This window comes from Heterocephalus glaber, unplaced genomic scaffold (assembly GCF_053883595.1).
Source record: "Heterocephalus glaber isolate CG9 unplaced genomic scaffold, H.glaber_assembly_v1.0 deba00000621, whole genome shotgun sequence".
NCBI lineage: Eukaryota > Metazoa > Chordata > Mammalia > Rodentia > Bathyergidae > Heterocephalus > Heterocephalus glaber.
Genome location: NW_028258153.1, coordinates 33,165,590 through 33,189,238, shown reverse-complemented (window position 1 = coordinate 33,189,238; position 23,649 = coordinate 33,165,590). Strand labels below are relative to the sequence as shown.

The 23,649-nt window shown below is 48.0% G+C and overlaps 1 protein-coding gene across 3 annotated transcripts in view; it reads left to right on the top strand.

The window, feature by feature from the left end:
- Bicd2 (BICD cargo adaptor 2) overlaps window positions 1-23,649 on the top strand; it is a 52,311-nt gene that overhangs the window by 24,632 nt on the left and 4,030 nt on the right. For 2 of the 3 annotated variants that reach the window (XM_087206354.1, XM_004870075.4), the window contains exons 2-7: window positions 7,483-7,695; window positions 15,014-15,166; window positions 16,889-17,347; window positions 18,070-19,113; window positions 19,714-19,865; window positions 22,328-22,538. In XM_087206354.1, coding sequence (XP_087062480.1) covers window positions 7,483-7,695; window positions 15,014-15,166; window positions 16,889-17,347; window positions 18,070-19,113; window positions 19,714-19,865; window positions 22,328-22,538 — 2,232 coding nt within the window. Of the gene's footprint in view, window positions 1-7,482; window positions 7,696-15,013; window positions 15,167-16,888; window positions 17,348-18,069; window positions 19,114-19,713; window positions 19,866-22,327; window positions 22,803-23,649 lie in introns of those variants that run through there. The other variant, XM_004870074.4, reaches the window with a different exon arrangement.

The following is a 23,649-nucleotide window of genomic DNA, read 5'->3' as shown; positions in this document are numbered from 1 at the left end:
GGGAAAAAATTTGCAGAAAGTTTTTTTTTCCCCTGTGGTTATTCTCTAAACAATGCAGTATAATTATTATTTTCATAGATTTTACATTGTAATAGACATTAGAAATCATCTAGAGATATTTAATATCAAACATTCTAATAGATATGTTCAGGTATCTCATTGTAGTTGTAATTTGTGTTTCCCCAGTGACTAAAGATGTTAAGCATCTTTTCATGTGATTCTTTCCCCCTACACCTATATTTTTAGGGAAATTATTTGTTCAGTTCTTTTGCCTATTTTTATTAGGTTTTTCTTATTGAATATTGAAATTTTTTTTTTTTTTTTTGGTACCGGGGATCAAACTCAGGACCTTGCGCTTTGCGAGGCAGAACCACCAAGCTAAATCCCCGGCCCTACTGAAAATTCTTTATGTATTCTGGATACAAGTTCTTCATCATATATATGATTTGTGAAGTTTCTCTCCAAGTCTGATTTGTCTTTTCACTCTCAGCATGGCTATCAAACACATAAGTATTGGTTTTGAAGCCCGGTTTACCAACTTAGGTATCATATCCAGGGTCACAAACCTTCTCTTTTTGTGTTTTCCTCTGGAAGTTTTATGCTTTTAATATTTCAGGCTAGGATCCATTTTGAGTTGTTTTTTCATATATAGTATGAGGTACAGTTTTTGTTTGCTTGTTTGTTGTTTGTGGTAGAGTCTTGCTGTGTTGCTCAGGCTGGTCTCAAACTCATGCATTCAGTTGATCTCCTACCTCAGCCTCCCGAGGAGCTGGGAGTACAGGTGTGTGCCACCATGCTGGCTTCTGGAGTTCATTTTTTAATATATGGATGTTCATTTATTTCAGCACAGTTTGTTAAAAGATCATTCTTTTCCCAACAAATTGCTTTTGTCAAATCAGTTGACCATGTTTGTGGGTCTGTTTCTTTATTCTCTATTCTGTTCAGCAGATCGGTTTGTCTGTCTGACCTCCCCTCTTTTGGTAGTGCTGGCGAGCATATAACCCTTGCACATTGTCTCTCAAATTTAAGCATAAGCATTTAGTATTTTTATGCTATCATAAATAGCCCTTTAAAATGCTTTCTGAAGCAAACTCAATTTTTGTATATTGATCTTACATCTTGCAAACCAGACTCACTATTACTTCTAGTAGCTTTTTTGTAGATTCCTTTAGGTTTTCTACATAGACTGTCATACAATATATGGATAAAGATATTTTTGTTGCTTCCTTTCAAATCTGGTGCCTTTGTTTTTGTTGTTGTTTGTTTTTTTCCTTCATTGCACTGCAGGCTGGGAATTCCAGTATTGTAGTGTTGAACAAAAGTGGTCAGATTCAGTTTTTTTCACTACGTAATGTTAGTCTTAAGTTTTTAGAAGATGCCCTTTATGAAGTTGAGGGAGTTCCCTTCTGTTTTACTGACTATTTATCAGAGGTGGGTGTTCACTTTTGTCAAGTGCTTTTCCTGTGTCTTTTGAGGTAGTCATGTGATTTTTCTTTTTTGTCTGTAAATATACTGCATTTTAGTAATTTTTCTAATTTAACCCAACTGAATGAGTTCCACTTTATTGTGATACGTTAGCCTTTTGTATGTTGGTAAATTCTATTTTTATGAAGACTTTTTTGTGTGCCTTTCATGAGGAATATTGGCCTGTAGTTTCTATTTTGTGCCGTCTCTGGTTTTGGTTACAGAATAATAATGGCCTCATAAAATTAATGGAAAGTATTCCCCTCTTTTCAGTTTTCTGAGTTTGTGTAGAATTGGACTTATATTTCTTCCTTAAGTGTTTGGTGTTATTTACCAGTGAATCCATCTGGATTCAGAGTATTCTTTGTAGGAAAGTTTTAAGCTATTTGTATAATTGCTTTAAAAGATACAAGACTATTTAGATTATCTATTTCTTCTTGAGTGGGCTTTGGTAGTTTGTATCTTTTAGGGGATTTTTTAAAATTTCATCTAATTTGTCAAATTTGGCATAGAACAACTCGTGATATTCCCTTAGTAGCTCCAGAATCTATAATGCTACCACCTCTCATTCTTGATAATGGTAATTTATGTGCCCCCCTCTCCCCAGATAGTCTAGCTAGAGGTTTATCAGTTTAATTGAGTTTAAATAACTTGCTTTTGGGGTTTTTTTAATTGCTTTTTATTGAGGAAAAAATACACAGCACATAAATCAGAAGTGTAGATTTTCATAAGCCAAACATATCCATGTTACGAGACCCCCAGATCAAGAATCAGGACTGCGTAACCCTTGGAATCCTCCTCTAGTACACCCCAGGCATTGACCTCCCTGTCCCAAGGCTCACTACTACTACTGCTACTTCTAGTGCTGCTGCTGCTACTACTACTAGTATTTCTTCTTCTTCTTATCCTCTTCCTCTTCCTCCTCCTTTTTTTTTTGGTACCAGAAATTGAACTCGGGACCTTGCGCTTGCGGAACCACTGAGCTAAATCCCCAGGCACCCCCTCCCACCGCCTTTTTTTTTAATGGTACTCAGGATTGAAACTAGAGCCTATACACTGACAAAATCTCCAGCTCTTTTTTTTTTTTTTTTAATTTTTTTACTTTGAGACAAGGTCTTAGCTAGAAGTCACTTATGTTGTTCTGGTTGGGCTCAAACTTTCAGTCCCCAGGCCATGCCCATGTGTGGCACTATGCCGGGCCCAAGGGTCACTTCTAACAGTGCTGACTTCTAACAGCATGAATTAGCTTTACTTATTCTTGAGACTTTATAGATAAGTGGAATCTATGCACTCTTCTTTCTGCCATTTTTACTTGTTATGCAAGATTCATCTATTTTCTGTATAAGGACACTTTATTCATCTTTCATTTCTGTGTAATTTGCTGTTGTGTAAATATATTACAACAAATTGATATTCTTTTGTCAACAGATACTTGGGAACTAACATTCTTATAAAAAATGCCTTTCTCTGTACCCATGTGGCATCCTCCCCAGTGTATGCCTAGAAGTGGCAGCGCTGGGTCAGAGAACAGATACATACTTAGTTTCAGTAGATACTGATTTCCTAAGGGGTTGTACCAACTGCATCCCACACTAGAGTAGGAGGGATGCTGAGGTTTTAGGTAAGGAGCGACAGGCTGTATCCTAGCACTCCATTGGTGCTACCAGCTATCTGTTGACCAACCAAGGGAACATGTGAAAATGCACAGCCCATGCTGCAGGGAAGACAGTTCTTCTGCCTAGGACTGGCTGAGCTCTCCTCATGGCACTCAGCTGATGCCAACCTGGGCCTAGAGTACCCAAGCTCATTCATAAAAGATGGAAACCGAAGTTGCTGATTGGACTGGTGTTTTTTTCTAAAGTAGATATTTAGTGTTATAAGTATCCAACATACCTGCTTATTGACATGCCATAAATTCTCATGTGCCTTTCATTTAGTTAAAATACTTTAATTGACACATAGGTTATTTAGTTGCCAAATATTTGGGGATTTTATAGAGATTTTTCTTTTAATTTGAGTATTCACTTGTCCTAATGTCATTTGTTGAAAAACTATTCTTTTACCATTGATTTATTTTTGGGCTCTATTCTGTTCTGGTGGTGTCTGTGTCTTATCTTGATGACATTATCACATTGTTTTGATCATGGTAGCTTCATACTGCATTTTGAAACCTGAAATTGTGAACTCACCCACTTTGTTTACCCTTTTTCAATGTTTTTTTTTTAGCTGTTCTAGGACCTTTGCAAGTCCTTGTGAATTTGAAAGTGGGCTTTTCCATTTCTGTGAAGAAAGGCTTTGCAATTTTAATAAGGATTGCATTGAATCTCAGTTATCTTTTAAAGAGACTTAATGAGAAAAAGAGATATTTTTGAGTGTTTACCCAGAGTGAGCCATTTCTGGTGCTTTTCATTCTTATAGATTTGGATTTCCATGTGGTACAATTTTGCTTCTGTGTCAAAGAGTTTTTTACTTAACTTAAAATGCAGGGCTGCTGTTGATTAATTCTGTCAACTTTCGATTGTTTTAAATCCTTACCCACCTTGCAAAGTTTTCTCTGGGGTTGGTGTTCTAGTTAACAGTTAATAAGAAGAGCTGTTTTATTTTGAAGATGTTGCCCCTGTCTTCTGGTGTGATGGAAGTGCTAGAGTCCTTGTCCTTGCTCCTCTGTAAGTCAGGCGTTATTTTTCCTCTGGTTGATTTTAGTATTTTCATCAGATCACTGGTTTCAAATAATTTTGTTATATCTTTTTTTTTGTTTTTGGTACCGGGGATCGAACTCAGGTCCTTGCGCTTGTGAGGCAGGCGACGGAACCACTGGCCTAAATCCCCGGCCCGATTTTGCTATATCTTAATATAGCTGTCTTCATATTTCTTATGCTTGGGGTTGACAAGCTGCTAACATTTTATAGGTATGTAATTTTCATCAAATTTGGTCTTTTAAAGCTATTTTTCTTCAAATATTTTTCTGTTCTCTTACCCTCTTCTGAAGGTACTTCAGTTAGTAGGATCCTTGACATTGTCCCACACTTCACTGATACTCTGTCTATTTCATTTTGGGTAGTTTGCTATTTCCAATTTGACTAATCTCTTCTGCACAAGGTACCTGCTGTTAATGCCTGCTTTTCCCTTCTACAAGTTCCACGTAGGTCTTTCGTATCTTCAGTGTACTCAGGATGCTCATTCTGTCCTCTGCGCTCAACTGGTGGGATTCATTTCTGGTAGCTGACATCTCAGGTGTCTGCTCCTCTGAAACTGTATCAGAGCTGAGTGCTGTCCATTGATCTTTCCCTCCTAGGAGTAGTTCCCTGGAATATAGCCTGTTGGTAGATAGATGTTTTTGTTTTCCTGTGTGTGCTTGAGCTTTGTTCTGGGATGTAGTGACTTAGAAACAGATTGGTCCTTTCAGGGTTTGTTCTCTACACTTTGCTCTGCCATAACAGCATTTTTTTTTCTTTTTTCTTTTTTCTTTTTTTGGCTTTTTTGAGACAGGGTCTCACTATGTAGTCCAGGCTGGCCTTGAACTCACTATGTAGCCCAGGCTGGCCTGGAAACTCATGGCAATCCTCCTGCCTCAGCCTCCCGAGTGCTGGGATTGCAGGCAAGCACCACCACACTGGCAAGAACAGCCTTTAATCCAGGCTGATTTTGCCAGTCCCTAGGAGTGCTCCATTTGCCTCCTCTGAGTTAGGAGAGCTCCATGTGGCTACTGGGAATGGGCGCTGATTTCAGCTATGAGTGGTGGAATCATTCCTGTGCCCCTCTCTATAGTCCTTTCTCATGGCTTCCTCAGCCCTGCATTGACCACCCACAGTGAAGATTTGTCCAGTCTTCAGGCTGGCCGGCCTTTTCTTCCTGCCCACTTTCTTCCAGCTCCTCCCCAGGTCTGCCACTTCCCTGCCACCACCCCTCAGTTCCCCTTTCTGTGGTGGGACTGGGGATTTTCTTTTGGAGGGTTGAGAGCCATCCTGGGGCTCCCCTCATCCCATCTCATTACCTGGTGCTAGTGACTTAAAAACTGCATATTCATTCATATTCTTCCTATCACTTCCAGGTTTTAAAAGTTTTTCACATAGAAGGTGGTCCCTGAGACTCTCTCTTCTCAGCTGGAGCATGTATTTTGTTGTGTTTGAAAAGCTCCTGGGGGAACTTGAAAGCTCCAGACTGGGAGCTTATGGGGAGAAGGAGATTTGGGGCCAGATCAGCTGGCCTGGAGTCTCTATCAGTGTTTAGCCATTGCGCCTTGAGAAAGCTTCTGAGTAGATGTCTGCATTCCCAACTCCAAGTTCATGGGTGTATCCTGAGCCGCCACAGGTACTGGACTTTTCAGTCAGAACTACCTGTGTGTTGGGAAACCCTGCTGCCCTGGCACTGCTCCATGCTGACCTGCAGCCCACAGCTAGCACCACCTGATCCAGGACTTGGGGCCAGGAACCCAGGTTGGCGGCAGCCCCATGTCTGGTTTCCCTTCATGTGTCCTCTTGGGGCAGCCACATGGGTCAGGTGCTGTGTGGACATAGCAATCTATGATTTGGTGCTTTCCTGGGACTAGGATGGAAGAAAAGAGAACAGAAATCACAAAGCGGAGCTGCTTCAAAACAGAGCAGTGCTGTGTCCCTGAACTGGGGGCAGATAAGCAAGACCCAGTCTTCTGCAGAGAGCCTGGGTGATGCAGATGTGCATGAGACACAATCCTAGTGCCCACCCTGGTCATCCTACTGGGCTGTGTTGTCCTGTGGGCCCATTCCAGGGCCTCCCTGCAGCACCATGGGACACATGCCATGGGACATGCCTTTGGTTACATGTGTGCTCTTGCAGGCGGGATCCTCTTCCTCATGGTGCTGTGAGTTGAGCTGTCTTCCCCGGGTCCCCTGTAGGCCCCATGGGACCCACCACTCAGACCAGATCTCGATCCATTTCTCCAAGTCCTCTGTCAGGAAGGAAATGAGCCTCTCTGTTCTGATTTGTTGATATTAGGAACATTTTAACTCAATTGCTTCCTTCATTCTCCCAGTTGCTTTTTGTGGATTGAATTCCTAGACTTAAGTATGATTTGTTAAGTAGTAAAGGAGAAAAAAATTTTCGTTTTTCTCTCATAAAACCAAAACAACCCATATATTTTCTTGCTCTTCAGAAGCCCCTCTTGCTCTTGCTTCCTGTCCTAAGCCAGAAGTCCAGTAAAGAGGCAGGAGCAGGGAAGGTGCCTGCCGAGGGCTTGGCCCTTCACAGGGACACAGAATGGGTGGTCAGGCTGACAGGGTCCTGAGGCATGTGTGCCACACAGCTGCTGACCTCACGGTGTGGGGAGACATGTGTGTCCTAGCCGAGGCTAGCACCCTTTGCCAGTCAGTCTCACTTGTAGGATCTTTTGTCTGAGCCCCAGGATTCTGTCCCCTTGCTCCTCCTCAGTCTGGGACATGCTGGTATACTCACCTTTGGGCCTGCATACACTGTGCTAGCCTCTCTAGCTGGTTTGTGCTGTGCCACAGTCCTTGGGGTCTGGAGCTCTGACTAAGCAGGCCAGGTTTCTCCTAGAACAAGTGAGGGACAGGTCAGAATCAAGTACCTGGATGGGAGACTCCCCTGACTCTTGTATGTGGTGGTTGGCTCCTCCTTGAGCCTTGGGTTTTCCTGTCTGAAGCAGAGAAGAGTGTGGGGCTATGTGGGCTGCTCTGAGGTTGTTCCTCCGTGGCTCAGCCAGACTCACATGTCTTAGACCTCGGCTGGTACCCTGAAGCTTCCTTGCTGGCCACTAGGTTGAGGCCTGGTGCTTGGTCCTGCACAGATGGTGTTTCTGCCACACCTGTCCACCTGGCACCCTGTCCTCAACACTGAGTCCTGCTCAACACAGACTTCCTAAGACCTGGGTTATCTTTATTACACACATGCGTGCCGTAGACACTCCTCCCAGGTCCAGGTTCTCCACTCTCACTGCAGCGTGAGCCTTGCTTTTAGCCCACATCTCCATTCCTCCGAGGCCCCAGGATACCCATTTTGTGACTGTCTTGTCTCCTGATGCAGGCATTCGGACAGGCACATACAAACCACAAGAAGGTAGCCGCGGATGGTGAGAGCCGGGAAGAAAGCCTGATCCAGGAGTCGGCCTCCAAGGAGCAGTACTATGTGCGAAAGGTGCTGGAGCTGCAGACAGAACTGAAGCAGCTACGCAACGTCCTCACCAACACACAGTCAGAGAATGAGCGCCTCACATCAGTGGCCCAAGAGTTGAAGGAGGTGAGTGGTTTGTGGAGGTGGGGTGTGGCACTGTGACAGTGGCACTATGTGGTAGATGTACCAATGCCATATGCTTCTGAACCATTTGCCTGTAAGCTGGGCATGGTAGCACATCCCTGTAATCTCAGTACTTGGGAGGCTGAGGCAGGAGGATTGCTGCAGGTTCAAGGCTAGCTTGGGCTACATAGTAAGTTTAAGACCAGTCTGGACTATATAGCAAGACTGTGTCTCAAAAAAAAAAAAGGAAGCAGAGGCTATAGCTTCATTCAGGCTGTGTCTGTGATCTCCTGTATTGTTCAAAAATGAACACACAAGCACTGCTTCATCTGGGCAGTTCCTGTGTCACAGGTGATGTTCCCATGAACCAGCCCAGACCAGGAAAGTGATCAGCATTTCAAGGACTTAGGTGTGGTGCCTATGTCTACCTATCACTGGACACCTCCTTGTCTGGGGAACTCTTCATCTTGCTGAGGCTTGGCTGTGCCAGGCTGTCAGGGCGAGTCCTGCGGGCCTTGGTCAGGGCCTAAAGCAGGCATGGTCCAGCTTGTGGTTGGAGGGCCATGGCTATGGGCAAGAGAGAGAAGCCAATGCCTTCTAAGGAAGAGTGAGGCCCTGTCATCAAGACGGGTGAGCTGGCCTCCAGGGACAACAGATAGACTTGGATGTCCCCTCATGAGCTGTAGTCCTGGCTGTGATCCACCTGGCCATGATCTTGGGGATTGGCCTCCAGTTTCTCGTGGGGGCATAGGTTGGTGCTGGCTTTGCCTCTCTTTGGTTGAGCCTTGAGGCCTGGGCAAGGCTTTGTCTTGAGTTCTAGCCTCAGTTTCCCCCATTTATATATCCATAGTCTCCAAAGGCCCTTGTAGGAAATACCTACCTGGGACTCCATCAATCCACACCCTCCAAGTACCTCTGGGCCCCTGCTCTAGCCACAGGAGCTCTACCCTCTGCGATAAATGTTATCATAAAGAAGTCAGCAGAGCAACAGCCCTGAGGGTGTTTGGTAATCAGGGCCCCACAGGGCTGGCAGCTGTTGGCCTAGCATTCCAGGACCAGGTGGCCAGCCATAGTCGGGAGTGGTTGCCCCCCCCACCCCCCGACTTGAGGGCTCCCTGGGCTTGAGAGGAGCTTGGCTTGGAGCTGGGGGCTAGCCCTCAGACCCTAGAGCAGTGGTGGTGAGCCTATGGCACGTGTGGTATTTGCTTTTCTTTTAAGATCTAAGATGTTAATGTATGAGTTGTTTTTTCTAAACTAAAACAGTATTCAGGTTTAATTGCAGTATTGGAACTTTGTGATAAATAAGTGGGTTTGGGGTTGCAGTTTATATACTCATCTCTAAAAGGTTCACCATCACTGCCCTAGAGCCGTAATGCCTGATCCCATTTTCTTCTATAAGTATTGCTCTGGTGAGGGTAGGAGGAAAGGCACTGAGGGGGAGAAGAAGCTCCTCCTGCCTTGGCTACCACCCAGCTGTCTGGCCTCCCTTTTCCTGAAAAGCCAGTGCAAGCATTCACTTCCACTCCATGTATTCTGCCCCTTTCCCGGGCAGCTGATTGACCCTGCTGGGCCGGAAATGAGCTCAGTGAGTGAAAGACTGGTGGGGAGAGATTCCTGCTGTTCCTGTTTGTGCTTCAGGAGGAAATCCTGACTCTCCATATATACCCCTGCAATTCTCTTTTTCTCCTAAGGGAGACTCACACACCAGTGGCACCCTGCCCCATAATACCACTTACTGCTTTCCCTCCACTGCTGTAGAGCCTTAGGAACCCCACAGGGACCTGGCTGGGATGGAAGCTCTGTTGCCAGTGGCACTTCTCTTAGCACCTGTCCCAGCCGTAGCCAGCTCCTGTGTCTGCTGCTGTTGCTTCCTGGTCTGCGCTACTGTGCTGATCTCTGTAGTCACTAGTATGGTTGTCCCCCACTGGCCAAGGCTTATTACCCCTTGGGTTGTAGAGGATCTCTGTGTCTCCTACCCACTGGTCTGCTGGCATTCAGCATCTGGCAGTGAGCTGTCCCCTTTGACTCACTACCCGTGTGCTGACAGCCGTCACCTTTTTTTTTTTTAAACAAATAATATAATTTTTATTGGTACATTTTACATATACATAATTATAACATTCATCATAGGGAAATTGTACCTGTGCATGATATATCTTCCTTTTCTTTTTTCCCCATTCCCCTCCCTACTTCCCCTCCTTATTCATTCTTACTGTTACATTCATTGTATAGCATAATTTTTATATCTATCCTATATTGATTATGTTTAATTTTAGTATCAGTGTAAACAGTGTTATACATATTCTATGCAAAACACTCCCTGAGATACCTACCTAAGAAACAAATTGCTGGGTAGTATTTTTAACTTCACTAAATAATATTAGTGTTCTCCAAAGTGGTTGTTCTAGGTTACAAAGTATATGAAAGCTGTAGCAATTCCATACCCTTTTAAAAAAAATTTTTTTTATTTTATTGGTACATTTTAGGTATACAATATAATGACATTCATCATTGGAAATTTGCACCTTTACATAGTCTCTCTTGGTTCTTATTTTTTCCCCTTTCCCCTGCCCTCCCTTCAACCCCTCCATCCCTCCCTATTTACAAAGACTTTGTTTCCATTTTTTCATTTTCTCATATTACTTCTATTCCCTTCTTTCCTTTCCCCTACTCCTCCCACTCCCCCTTCCCCTTTGCCCTTTTTCTTCCTATTTCACATTATCTATTATACCTCTTAGTCCTTATTTACACTTTCAGTTTCTCACACTAGAGAAACTATTCGGTTTTTATACATGTGTGTCCTATTTATTTCACTTAAGAGTATCACCTCAATGTGCATCTGTTTAGCTATAAATATCTCTAATTTCTCATTTTTTATGGCTGAGTAGTACTCCATTTTATTAAAAAACCACATTTTATCCAGTCTCCAGTTGATGGGCATTTGGGCTGTTTCCAAGTTTTAGCTATTACAAACTGTGCTGCTATGAACATGGGTGCACATATATCACTGTGGTATGATTCTTTTAATTCTTTAGGGAAGATACCCAGCAGGGGAATAGCTGGGTCAAATGTGGCTTCCAGTCCTAGTTCTTTGAGGTATCTCCATACTGATTTCCACAGTGGTTGCACCAGTCTACACTCCCACCAGCAGTGGAGCAGGGTTCCTCTTTCCCCACAGATCTGCCAGCATTTGTTATTGGTTGATTTCGTGATAGCAGCCATTCTTTTTGGGGTGAAGTGGAATCTCAGTGTTGTTTTCATTTGCATTTCTCGAATGACCAATGATGTTGAACATTTTTTCAGATGTTTATTTGCTATTTCTACGTCTTTGTGAAATGTCTGTTCATTTCAGATGCCCATTTTTGGATTGGGTCTTTACATTTGGGAGGTCTGATTTTTTAAAGTTCTTTATAGATTCTAGATAGTAGACCTTTGTCTGAGGGACAGCAGGTGAAAATTTTTTCCCACATTGTGGGTTGGCTCTTCACACTGCTGGTGGTTTCTCTTGCTGTGCAGAAGCCTTTTAATAAGAAGAGATCCCACTTGTTGATTGTTTGTGCTAGTTCACAGGCAAATGAGGTTTTGTTCATAAAATCTTTTCCTACACCAATGTCTTCAAGAGTTCTTCCTAAACTCTCTTCCAGCCACTTTAGTATTTCTGTTTTAATATTTAGATCTTTAATCCATTTCGATTTTAGTTTAGTTCATGGTGAGAGATACAAGTCTAGTTTTAATCTTTGGCAAGTTGAAGCCCAATATTTCCAGCACCATTTATTAAAGAGGCTATCTTTCCTCCACTGAGGGTGTTTGGCTCCTTTGCTGAAGATGAGATGGCTGAGTGTGTCTGGAGTTGTTCCTGCATCTTCTAATCTATTCCACTGGTCCTCAGGTCTGTTTCTTTGCCAGTACCATGCTGTTTTATCACAGTTGCTTTGTAATATAGTTTCAAGTTGGAGGTTGTGATACCCCCTGCTATGTCTCTGTTACCTAGAATTGCTTTTGGTATTCTGAGTCAAGATTTTTTTTTTTTGGTACCAGGGATTGAACTTGGGGCCTTGCACTTTCAAGGCAGGCAGTGGTACCACTAAGCTAAATTCCCGGCTACAGCCCTCATCTTTTTCCACCCCTGGGACTACTGGTCTAAGTATCTGCCCCATTCTACCCCCCCCCCGCCAATAACATGAGAACACATGAAAGTTTATAGTTCCAAACATACTTGGCCTCTGTCAAATGATTTTGACTGTCTGAGCCTAGTCATCATGATGATGGTTCCAGTGTTCTGCCATACATGAGGAAACTGAGGCTGGTGAGAGTAGAAGAGCCCTGGGGTCCTGACCCTTGAACTTTCTGCTGTGTGCAGGACCTGTGGTGGACATCTGGGCAGCTTCTGTCCTTTTGGCATTCTCTTTTTGGAGTCTGGTGCCCTGGTACGTGGGTGGCCATACTATGGAATGGCCTGGACAGGAACCTGGTGGGGATGTGGCCCCATTTTCCAGAACCTGAGCCCCCCTTGACTCCGCAAAGGGTTGGGTAGGGTAGGAGGCTGTCCTACGCTATTGAGGCAGAGACAGATAGCATGGATAGATCAAATTAGGAGCTCTGAGGTAGGTAGCAAAGAGGGCAGCCAGTCCCCGTGCACCCTGGCTCCTTGCTAGGATAGGACCCTGGTGGTCAGCTCTAAGCTGTGTGCCCACTTCCTACATGTGGGCTGTTCATCTGCACAGTGCCAAGCTTGTTCTCTGCACTCTCTTGGGCTCATGTCAAACAAGCTCACCTGGGTGGAGGTGCTTACCTAAGGGAAAACCAAACCCTCAGTGACCAGTCCCAGCCTGTCTAAGCTCAGAAGTTGGGCGGGTGCTGGGCAGAGGCCCATGTAGTAGGCCAACCAGCTTCACTGCCACGATGTGGTTTGGGACAGAAGCACAGTTGCTGTGGAATGAAAGTGCAGGTGTTTGGGTCCTGCATTGTCAGCAGAGATGGTGCCCTCACCTGCCACGTGGCATTGCCAGGCTAGCATGTGACTTTATATGCCTCTTTGTTCTTGTGTCTTACCATACCAGGACTGCATGGGCCCAGACACTTTACCAACAGAAGTTCTGTCATGACTGACACCCTGGATTCTGCCCTTGGGAATAGTGCAGGGACAGGTTTCCTTGTACACCTTGCCAGGCCCAGGATGCCAAGGGTGCCAAGAGCTCAAACAGATGGCATGAGCACTGCCCTAGGATTGCAGCACTCTCTAGGTGTCGGGGTTGGGGGGAGAGCTAGTGCTTCAGGCCTCTGACGCTTCTCTTACCATTGTCTGGAGGCCTCCTAGTCCACCTACAGAGCTGAGGGAGCTGATGGGACTCAGACCTTGCCTTCAGCTTCCACTCTACCAAGGAGCAGGCAGGTGGCCTCATGGAGTCATGGCACATGTTTGAGCACCAAGCACTTTTGAGTTAGCAAAGAAAGGGCAATAATTGGAGAACATTTCTGACAGAGAGGATCCTGAGGGCCTAGGCACTGTACTCCAGACTCTCAAGCAGGGGCCTGCAGTCCTTCCCTGTGGTGGCTGTGCTGGGGCTGTTTCCTTCCCTCCATTCCAGCTCATGTCTTATTACCCTCTCCCTTCACGAGGGGCTTTGCTGGCCTGTGGCCTCGCCTCCTCCTTATGTAGATCCTGTTTCTTCTGGTGTCCAGAAGGTCATGAAGAGTTTACACCAAGAAACCTCTTGTCATTTGCATGGATCATTTAATAAGAGAGCTCTGTCTGTTTGCCATCGATTTTAAATACCATCTTTGTTCCCAGTGGTAAGCACGTGTCGGTAGTAGTGCTTGCTCTATGAGTATTTTCCCTTTTCTGTTCACGATTGTTTGTGGCCCTGTTTCATTTTACGATCCAGTTACTGTTTTGTGTGTACCTACATGTTATCTTGGAGTCTTGTCTATCAGATGAACTCACAAATATTGATCAAGAACCACAGCGATGGTGCTAATGAGGACAGAGCTGAGGCCCAGAGGGTGAACAGGGCTTCTAGCCAACGGCTCTGGAGCAAGGGTGGTTGGTGCTTGCCTGGAGAGGCCACTTGGGCGTTGGGAACAGGAGTTAGGAAGGGAACAGAGTGCAGGGAGTGGGCAGAAGATTTATTCAGGGAACAGTTTTGTCCCCTGGGCCATGTCTGGAAACATCTTCACTTGTTAGCAGTGTGAAGGGTGCTGCCATCTTGTGGGCAGCGATCAGCCTCCACCACAGAAAATGATCTGGCCTTGAATATCTATCTAGCCTTGAATATCTTGAGGCCGAGGTGAAAGTGCCCAGGTCCACAGACAAGAGCAGGTTGAGAATTCCTGCAGTCTGAATTGTATTGCATTCACCCAAGCCTGTGCTAGCCTTTCCCAGTGATCAGCTCTTTGACTCTTCACAGGCAACTCAGAGGCAGGAATTAGTTTTTAATAGCTTTCTTTAGATAGTTCACACCCCATACAACTCACTTAATGTGTGCAATTCTAGCATGTTCACAGGTGTGCACTATCATACAGGTTTGTTTGTTTTTGTTTTTGTTTTGCGATATTGGGGCTGAGACCCAGGGCCTGGAGCATGTTAGGCAAGCGTTGTACACCCCCAACCCACAACATCAGTTTTTGAACACATCACTCCAAAAAGAAACCCTGTACATAGTTAATCCCATCCCTCACTGATCTGCTTTCTTCTCTATGGATTTGCCTATTCTGGGCATCTCATGTAAATGGAATCCTACAATGCATAACTTCTTGTGACTGGCTTCTTTCACTCAGCAGCATGTCATTAGCGTTCATTCATATTATAGCAAGTGTCAGGACATCATTCTTTATTATGGCTGAAATAAATTCCATGATCCAGATAGGTCACATTTTCTTTATCCATTCACTTGTCAGTGAATGCTTGGATTGCTTCCACCTTTTGGGCATTGTAGGTAAACAGTGCTGCTGGGAACATTCATGTACAGGATCTTGTGGAGAAGTGTGTTCATTTCTTTGGGGTAGATACTCTGTTTCAGCTGCCCACCAGCAGGGTAACCCCATCTTACAGATGGAGATGCCAAGGGTCAGGGCAGGGTAAATTACCTGCCGTGGGTTCCAAAGCTGAGAAGAGAGGGCTGAAGGGATCTGACTGGGCTATCTGCTGTTCCCTACACACCACACTGCCCTGGCTCCTTCTCTGCTCCAGGCAGCCACACTGGTGCCCAGAGGCCTGGATCCTAAGTCCTGTCTGTGTGCAATGCCCTCCTCTTGCCACTTGGAGGCAGGGCTGATGGGCTCACCTGTAGAAGCTGCTCACACCTGCCTTTCTGCCTGACAGATCAACCAGAATGTGGAGATCCAGCGAGGCCGCCTGCGGGATGACATCAAGGAGTACAAGTTCCGGGAGGCCCGCTTACTGCAGGACTACTCAGAACTGGAGGAGGAGAACATCAGCCTGCAGAAGCAAGTGTCTGTGCTCAGACAGAACCAGGCAAGGCTCTGGGTGGAGGCTGTGGGTGGGCACACAGGTCAGCACTGGCCCTCTCGGCCCTCTCACCTAACCCTCTTTTCTGTCTTTCTGTCTCATTTTCAGCTGGTGCTGAGACCCAGCACCAGCACCACCACAGTTGAGGCAGGGCCTGCAGCCAACAGAGCCTAGACCCTCCAAGACCATGGAACAAGATCTGTGGCTGCAGTGTTTGCTGACCCTCGGGCAGGCCAAGGCGAGAGAGGAGCAGTCCAGACGATGAAAAGTTTGCACCAAAAAACCTGAGACTAGATCTCTAAGTGCTGTCACCCTCGGGTTCTGGCCACAAGCTGAAATATTACCATGACCTGCCTGTAGCGGGGATGAAGAGGGTCCTGTCACCTATGATGGGGATTCTGAGGGTTTCCTCTGATGGGAGACAGTGATCCTGGATCTGGAGACCACTCAAGGCTTGAATATACTCCCCCCTCTCCAAGATCCACAACCCTGCAGGGAACCTTTTCTCCCAGGAAATCCCAGACCGTGCCCCAGAATATCAATGCTTGTCCTTGCTTTCCTCAGATCCTCTTTACCACCCAGATCCTCTCAGTGCAGAAAAGTCTCACCATCATGTGTATATGCAGAAGTCTCTGTGTTTTCAAAAGCAAGCAGGGAGCAGATTGCTTTCTTCAAGAAACCAGAGACAGAGCTCACAGCCCCATTGTGCAGTGACCGCTCATGCTTAATTATATGCATGTGAAAGGACCATTTGGTCATTGGTTTGCCATAGGCGGAGCCTGGCCCACAGTACCCCAAGGAGAGAAGAAGCCAAGGCTCAAACACACCCTGCCCTCAGTGGGGTTCCTCCTTCCACTCCTCAATGTCTGGGATCCCTCACCTCCTGATTTGTTGCACTGAGGTGAAGGGCTCCATGCCCATTTCCCATGAGCGTACCTAGGATGTGGTAACCGGTGTCTCTTCCTACCCAAAACCCCTAAAGATTGTTCAGTGTTTCATTTCATTTGTTTGTTTTTTAACAATACTACAAAATAAGACATGTTTTTAAAAAATTGCCCACAAGTTTTGACACCTCCCAATAAGCATCAGTTTCCATCTGTTCTTTTCCTTGTCCCCTTGAAATACAATTTCATGTCAACAAGACTGTACTTTCCTACCCACCTCCAGGTCTGCCTTCTGAATTTAACATTGAGACATTCTGCCTTCAGAACGTCTGTTCCTTTATTTTGAAATATGATTCAAAATAATGTTCATAGCACACACTGAAGTATATACTTTATGTGCCCTAAGATATTTGATTAGCTATTCATGTTAGTTAAGTATTTCATACAATTTAAATCAGTACCCACTTGATATTTTTAAGAATCCTCATAGAAATTGGGCAGCATAGATGTATGTTCTGAGGGCAGAGGCACTGCAGACTCGGTGTGTTCCAGACATTCGTGTTGCACATCCCTTAGGGCTCACTGGGCCTGGCAGTGGGCTGAATGCTTCCATGCATTTGCATCAAATGCCCTGGAACCTGTTAGCAGACACATCCCTCTGTAGAAGAAGTAGGTTCAGCGTGAGTGGCCACTGTCTATTCTTTAGAGCAGTGCTTTTCCTCATGTGTCACCTTGCTCTTTGCAGCTGGGGAGGTAGCGACCTGGTGCATTCTCTTAATTTATTGGACCTTAGCTGAGCCTTCCTATTGCTTTGATGTCGGACTGTTCAACTTCCCTTTCCCAGGTGGAGTTTGAGGGCCTCAAACATGAGATCAAGCGTCTGGAGGAGGAGACCGAGTACCTCAACAGTCAGCTGGAGGATGCCATCCGGCTCAAGGAAATCTCAGAGCGGCAGCTGGAAGAGGCACTAGAGACACTGAAGACAGAGCGAGAACAGAAGAACAGCCTGCGCAAGGAGCTGTCACACTACATGAGCATCAACGACTCCTTTTATACCAGCCACTTACAGGTCTCCCTGGATGGCCTCAAGTTCAGCGATGACACCACTGCTGAGCCCAACAATGATGCTGAGGCCTTAGTTAATGGTTTTGAGCACAGTGGCCTAGGCAAGCCCTTGCCAGACAACAAGATGTTCACACCCAGGAAGGATGGCCTGGTGCCACCCTCCCCCAGCCTTGTTTCCGATCTTCTCAGTGAGCTTCACATTTCTGAGATCCAGAAGCTGAAGCAGCAGCTGGTGCAGGTGAGTTGGCAGGGCCTTGAGTACCACCTCTACTGCCACCCTGTCCCTGTACTACAACACTGGCAGATCAGCATGCACTGCCTGAGTAGGCCTTTCCTGATAACTATGTTAATATTAATTTACTCACTTTGATTTTTAATTCTGCATCATTAACATAAATAAAACTCCATAGTGTAGAGAGGATAGGCCCAGAGAAATCATTTCCTGATTAGAAGGTGAGGTTTAGCTCTGTGGTGCCCATGTTGCTTACCATTACCCACACTGTCAGGGTGAAGTGATGTAGAGCTGGCCCTGCATGTGACACCTCCCCAGGATACAGCTAGAGTGACTGCAGGGCTGTGCCTGGACTCACCTCCAGGGAGATTGGTCACTCTTGATCTAGCAGATCATCGAGTGCCCTCCACAGCAGTATTCAGGAGGGTGGCAAGAGCCTCTGTCTTTCAGAGCGGAGAGCTGGGGCTGTGAGGGTCCCCTCCAACCTGCCGTGCCCCCCTAGAGCACCACACTCTGAGCCCAGCTGTCCTATCGAAAGAGTAGAGACAGGGCCCTCACGAGTGACCCTCACAGCTGATGGGCATGGTTCCAAAGGTCCTGCATATATTTTCCCACTCCACCTGTACCCTACATGTTACTGACGGTGTAGTCAGGAAACCCATTGCTGGGTCATCCTGGAGGTCCTCTGAGCCTGCTGCTGAGCTGTCCTGCTGCTTGTGCCTTTGCAGATGGAGCGGGAGAAGGTGGGCTTGCTGGCAACACTCCAGGACACGCAGAAGCAGCTGGAACAGGCTCGGGGGGCCCTGTCGGAGCAGGATGAGAAGGTGAGCCGTCTTACAGAGAACCTGAATGCTCTGCGGCGCCTGCAGGCTGGCAAAGAGCGGCAGACAGCCCTGGACAATGAGAAGGACCGTGACAGCCATGAGGATGGTGACTACTATGAAGTGGATATCAACGGGCCTGAGATCCTGGCCTGCAAGTACCATGTGGCTGTGACCGAGGCTGGTGAGCTTCGGGAGCAGCTCAAGGCACTGCGTAGTACACATGAAGCTCGCGAGGCTCAGCACACTGAGGAGAAGGGTCGTTACAAGGCAGAGGCCCAGGCGCTCTTTGAGAAGGTGTCCCTGCTGGAAAAGACCAGCTGCCAGGACCGCGAGCTGCTGACCCGGCTGGAGAAGGAGCTGAAGAAGGTGAGTGACGTGGCTGGTGAGACCCAGGGCAGCCTGAGTGTGGCCCAAGATGAGCTAGTGACCTTCAGTGAGGAGCTGGCCAACCTCTACCACCACGTGTGCATGTGCAACAACGAGACGCCCAACCGTGTCATGCTGGACTACTACCGAGAGGGCCAGGGCAGGGCGGGCCGCACCAGCCCAGGGGGCCGCACCAGTCCTGAGGGTCGCGGGCACCGCTCGCCCATTCTTCTACCCAAGGGGCTGCTGGCCCCAGATGCAGGCCGAGCAGATGGTATAGCTGGGGACAGCAGTCCCTCCCCCAGCTCTTCTCTGCCATCACCCCTGAGTGACCCCCGCCGGGAGCCCATGAACATCTACAACCTGATCGCCATCATCCGAGACCAGATCAAGCACTTGCAGGCAGCCGTGGACCGCACAACAGAGCTGTCCCGGCAGCGCATCACTTCACAGGAGCTGGGCCCAGCTGTGGACAAGGATAAAGAGGTGCTCATGGAAGAGATCCTCAAGCTGAAGTCACTGCTTAGCACCAAGCGGGAGCAGATCACCACACTGCGCACTGTGCTCAAGGCCAACAAGCAGGTGAGCTGGCCTGGTGGGCATCTCTTACCTTTGGTCTCCATCCCTCACACCTGCAGGGCTTCCTAGGCCTGTGTCATCACAGGGTGGAGCTGGCTCCAGGTCAGCTTCAGCTCTTGCCCTCCCCTGCCAAAGACTGCCCGGCAGGAGGCTGGACTGGGTGGGAGGGCTCAAGCAGGAACCATGTCTGGTGACTATCTCACGCCACTTTCTAAATGCTGAAGTAAAAACATGACAGCTGCAGCCTGAACTGCTGGAAGAGTGGTGGCAGGCTGTGTGAGGATCCCCAGGAGCGGTTTGGGGATGTTCAGTTCTTTCTGGTCAGGCTCAGCAGGTAGGATTCACTGAGGCAGCCTTGTCCCAAAAGCATGGCTGCTGGGGTTTATCTCCAGGGCTGTCTTAGAAGGAGGGCCTCTCCCAGAGTGGTTTTTTTGTTTTAAGAATAGGAAAAATCTATTGAGAGAAAGAAAGCTTCTGTCCAAGAGAGACAGAAGGGGGACCCAGAATGTTTTTTGAGGCTGCCTACACCACCTCGGACCTAGGGTCTCCATGATCTCAGAGTGGCTCTAGGATAACTTCACAACTTGAACCTGTCTGCCCTAGACGGCTGAAGTGGCCCTCGCCAACTTGAAGAGCAAGTATGAGAATGAGAAGGCCATGGTGACCGAGACCATGATGAAGCTGCGCAATGAACTCAAGGCCCTCAAAGAGGATGCAGCGACCTTTTCTTCTCTGCGCGCCATGTTTGCCACCAGGTAACTGCACCTGTGACCCTTCCTCTTCTGCAGCCTCAGTGCTCACCCACAGCCCCTGCAGCCTCTGGCCTGAGGCCTGTAGCCCTGCTGCATCAGGGCCTGTGTCCAGCTCTATCAGGGGCCAGCAGAGCTCAAGGTTTGGAAAACACAAACCCAAGCCTATCCCTGGCACAGGGGCTCAAGTTAGTGACAAGGCAGGATGAAGAGATAAACAAGGACTGTCACATCAGCACCCCCAGCTGGGCCCAGGACGAGTTGGCCTTGTGTGTGATGTGGGCAGGTTCCCCCAATGCAGTCTGTGCCTGGCAGGTGCTGCATGTGCTAACACTCGGCAGATGGTGTGCAGTCTTTCTTCCTGTTTCTGTGTCTGCCAGGCCCAGCCCCCAAGAGCCTGGTTCTGTTTTACTAGTAATGAAACCCTGGCAGGCCCAGTTTGTCTCATTTTGTACATGAGGCTGAAAGGCAGAGGGGCTAAGTGAGCTTTGGGGATAGGTGGGGTCCAGTGTTCATGAGGCAGACTTCTGTCTGTGGGTGATGAGGAGCCCTGATATCGACATGAGGCATATACATGCAGTAGGTCTGGAGACGGGGCAAGGTTCCTCTCCTGGCTAATGGGTTCCTGGCAGGACACCTCTGCATCGATCTGCACCCTACCACCCACCACTCACCTTGCCAGCCAGGGAAGTGAGAAGAGGGGCTTTAGGCCTAGGAGGGGAGCAGTTGTGTTTCCAGCCCTCCTGGGCTCAGGAACATCAGGCCCTAGACTGGAAAGCAAGGCCTCTGCCTTTCACACTCCAAAGACGGGTGGTGCCACCTAGCGGTGTTGTTATGGCCCAGGGGTTGGCCGTGTGCCCTGCAAACCCAACACAGAACCTGGTCACCCTGGCCGTCTGCTGCTGGGGCTCAGGAAGCTGAGGCTCTGAAGTGAATGGGATGGCAGCCGGGCCGGGGCTCATGTGCCTGCAGGGAGGCTCTGCCAGGGTAGCCAGGCAAGTAGAGTTCTGGGATTTCTGAGGAGGCTTTCTCTCTTCTTGGAGCTTAGGGAAGTGCTTGAGAAATGACTCCACGGCTCCTCAGTGTCTAGTTTGTAAACCGTAGCTCTTTTAACTTATTTTATTGAAAGATCTGACCTCTTAGGTGGAGCCAGGATTTCAGACCTGTGAAGAAGCCGCCACAGTGCATGTCTCTGTCTCAGAAGGCACTGTGAAGGGACTGCTTCACAGGGGGTGGGCACAGGCAGGGCAGGGCCACTGATAGAGGAGGCATTGCTTAGTGGCAAGCCACCCACTGCCCCAAATCCTGAGATTTGACCTCCGCAGGGTCTGCTTCCACCAGGCCCTGGCCAGACAGGTGAGCCAGATAGGAGAGGAACACCAGGAACAGAACAGAATAGGCCTTTCCTCCCCTCCCCAGCTCCACACCTGGCTGGGGCAGTTTTGTCACAGGTGGAGGCCGAGGTACCTCCCTGGCTCTGGCTGTTGCTTAGCATAGTCTTACTAAGCACCAGTTGTACGCTCACACTGTAGACAAGCCCAGTTCTCCCTTGCTTTACACCCAAACACTGGAAGCCAGTGGTATCTCAGCACCTAAGCTTCCTCATGGCCTTCTGATGGGTAGATCACACCACCAAAAGGCAAATTGCTGAGAGTCATAATATCTTTAGGAAACACTTCTAGCTGAATAAGCAAACCACCCCCACCAAACCAACACAAAATCTAAGCCAACCTTACAGGGCTGGCTGCCTGGGGTGCTGAGGGCCCCTCTGCCTGGTCCCACACCTCATCAGGGCTTTTGTCTAAGGAAGCCTTTTGTAGGGGACAGGGGAAGGGGACGTTACCAGAACTTCTGCAGCGAGTTCTGGTCTCCTGTGAGCCACGGCAGTACACGGCGAATTACAGGAAAGGTAGAAAAATGAGACTGAGAAGAAGCTGGGCTTTGGGTCTGATCAGTGCTGCTCTGGGCAGCAAAGACAAAAGCCCCCAGTTTACCGCACCTTTTATTCAGTACATCGGGAGAAACAAATGTAACAAATGACTTGCAGAGAGTTCAATAGTTCACATTGGGATAAACAAGGTGTAACGGAAGGCTTGCAGAGAGTTCAGTACATCTCCGGCAAACAAGATGTTAACAGTCCAAGAACAACGAGGAACTGAGCAGATGTTTGTTCTCCCAGGATGTTTCTTGTCCTGGAGAATCACAGCATCACTGGATCACTGAAGTCTCAATTGTGACCGGAGGCCAAACTGGAGTTATTCTGTAGCTGGGCTGTAGGCAAGAGAACTAGGCTAACCAAATGATTTTTCCCTAGAATTATGTAGCATTGCTCCCAACAGCCTTTCCTAAAAGAAATGACAACAAGCCTCCCTTGACCTTGGTCTCAACCCAGGCACCCCACGGAGGGACAGCCCTGGGTGGATGCTGTCCCTGGCGTGGCCCTCCATTTGTGCTCTTGGTCCCCACAGGTGTGACGAGTACATCACACAGCTGGATGAGATGCAGCGGCAGCTGGCGGCTGCCGAGGATGAGAAGAAGACACTTAACTCCCTGCTGCGCATGGCCATCCAGCAGAAGCTGGCACTGACCCAGCGGCTGGAGCTGCTCGAGCTGGACCACGAGCAGACCCGGCGGGGCCGCACCAAAGCTGCCCCCAAGGCCAAGCCAGCCACCCCAAGTGTAAGTCACACCTGTGCCTGTGCCAGCGACAGGGCTGAGGGCACCGGGCTCGCCAACCAGGTGTTCTGCAGCGAGAAGCACAGCATTTACTGTGATTAGGGCCGTGGGGCGCCGCACGCTGCAGCTAACGTCCGCTTCACCTCAACTAACTTGGCAGCGGCGGGACAGTGGTGCTAGGCCAGTCCTAACGTGACTAATGCACAGAGGGCAGGATTCTAGCTGAGTGGCAGCATGGGGCATGGCTGTCACCAGGACACTCCTGTGAGTTTGGGTCACTTCCTACTCCAGTCCTCTCAGGAGCACTGTGTCAGCTGCTGTCTTAAGGGGTCAGAGGTGGGGATGGAGCTGACAGTCTTGTTGGTAGACAGATATACAAAAGTGTCTCCCAGGGGCCCTGGACACCTTAGGGAGAGTCCTGGTCCCACCCCCTCAGCACCCACAGAGGACAGAACCTGAGTTGAAAGTTGCATGTTCCTTGTATGTGTCTAACGTCAGTACCTGCAAGGAGTTTGAGAAGGTTCCTGTGTGCATCACAGGTCGAGCCTTAGAGGAAGGCTCTGTTGGCAGAGTTCTTTGGAAAGAGTTATGTTTTAGTTTGTGCAGGATCTCGCTATAAGTCACATTCAGGACAAAAGTGCAGAATTTCATCCCTAGACCTAGAAAAGAGTGGTCCTGAGCTCCTACTTTCTGCAAATGAGACTCACACACAGTTGCCCGTAGCCAAGGAGAGCAGAGTACCCCAGTGTCTTGTCTCTGAGGTCTGTATGCTGGTCTGCTGGCCTATAAGGTGACAAATTGGTGGGGCCTGAGGCCAAGGGCTTCCTTTTTAATGAGAAAAGTGTTCCAAGTGCCTGGCCAGACCTTGTGGTCCTCAGTGTGAAGCCTGTCCTTTTGTACTTGGGTAACCTAGCCACCTGTTTTCAGGCTTTTGTCTCAAGGGGCTTCAAACCTAAAGAAGAAGGTCTTGGAGAACCGCAACCTGAAGTCTTGAGTGGCCAGCAGGCTTGGCTGAATTACTGGACAACCACAGTGGTAGCAGAGCTGAGCCCACACTGGGAGGGCATGGTCAGGGCCCAGGGCTGGTTCCCAGAGCTAGCAGGATGTGAGTGGT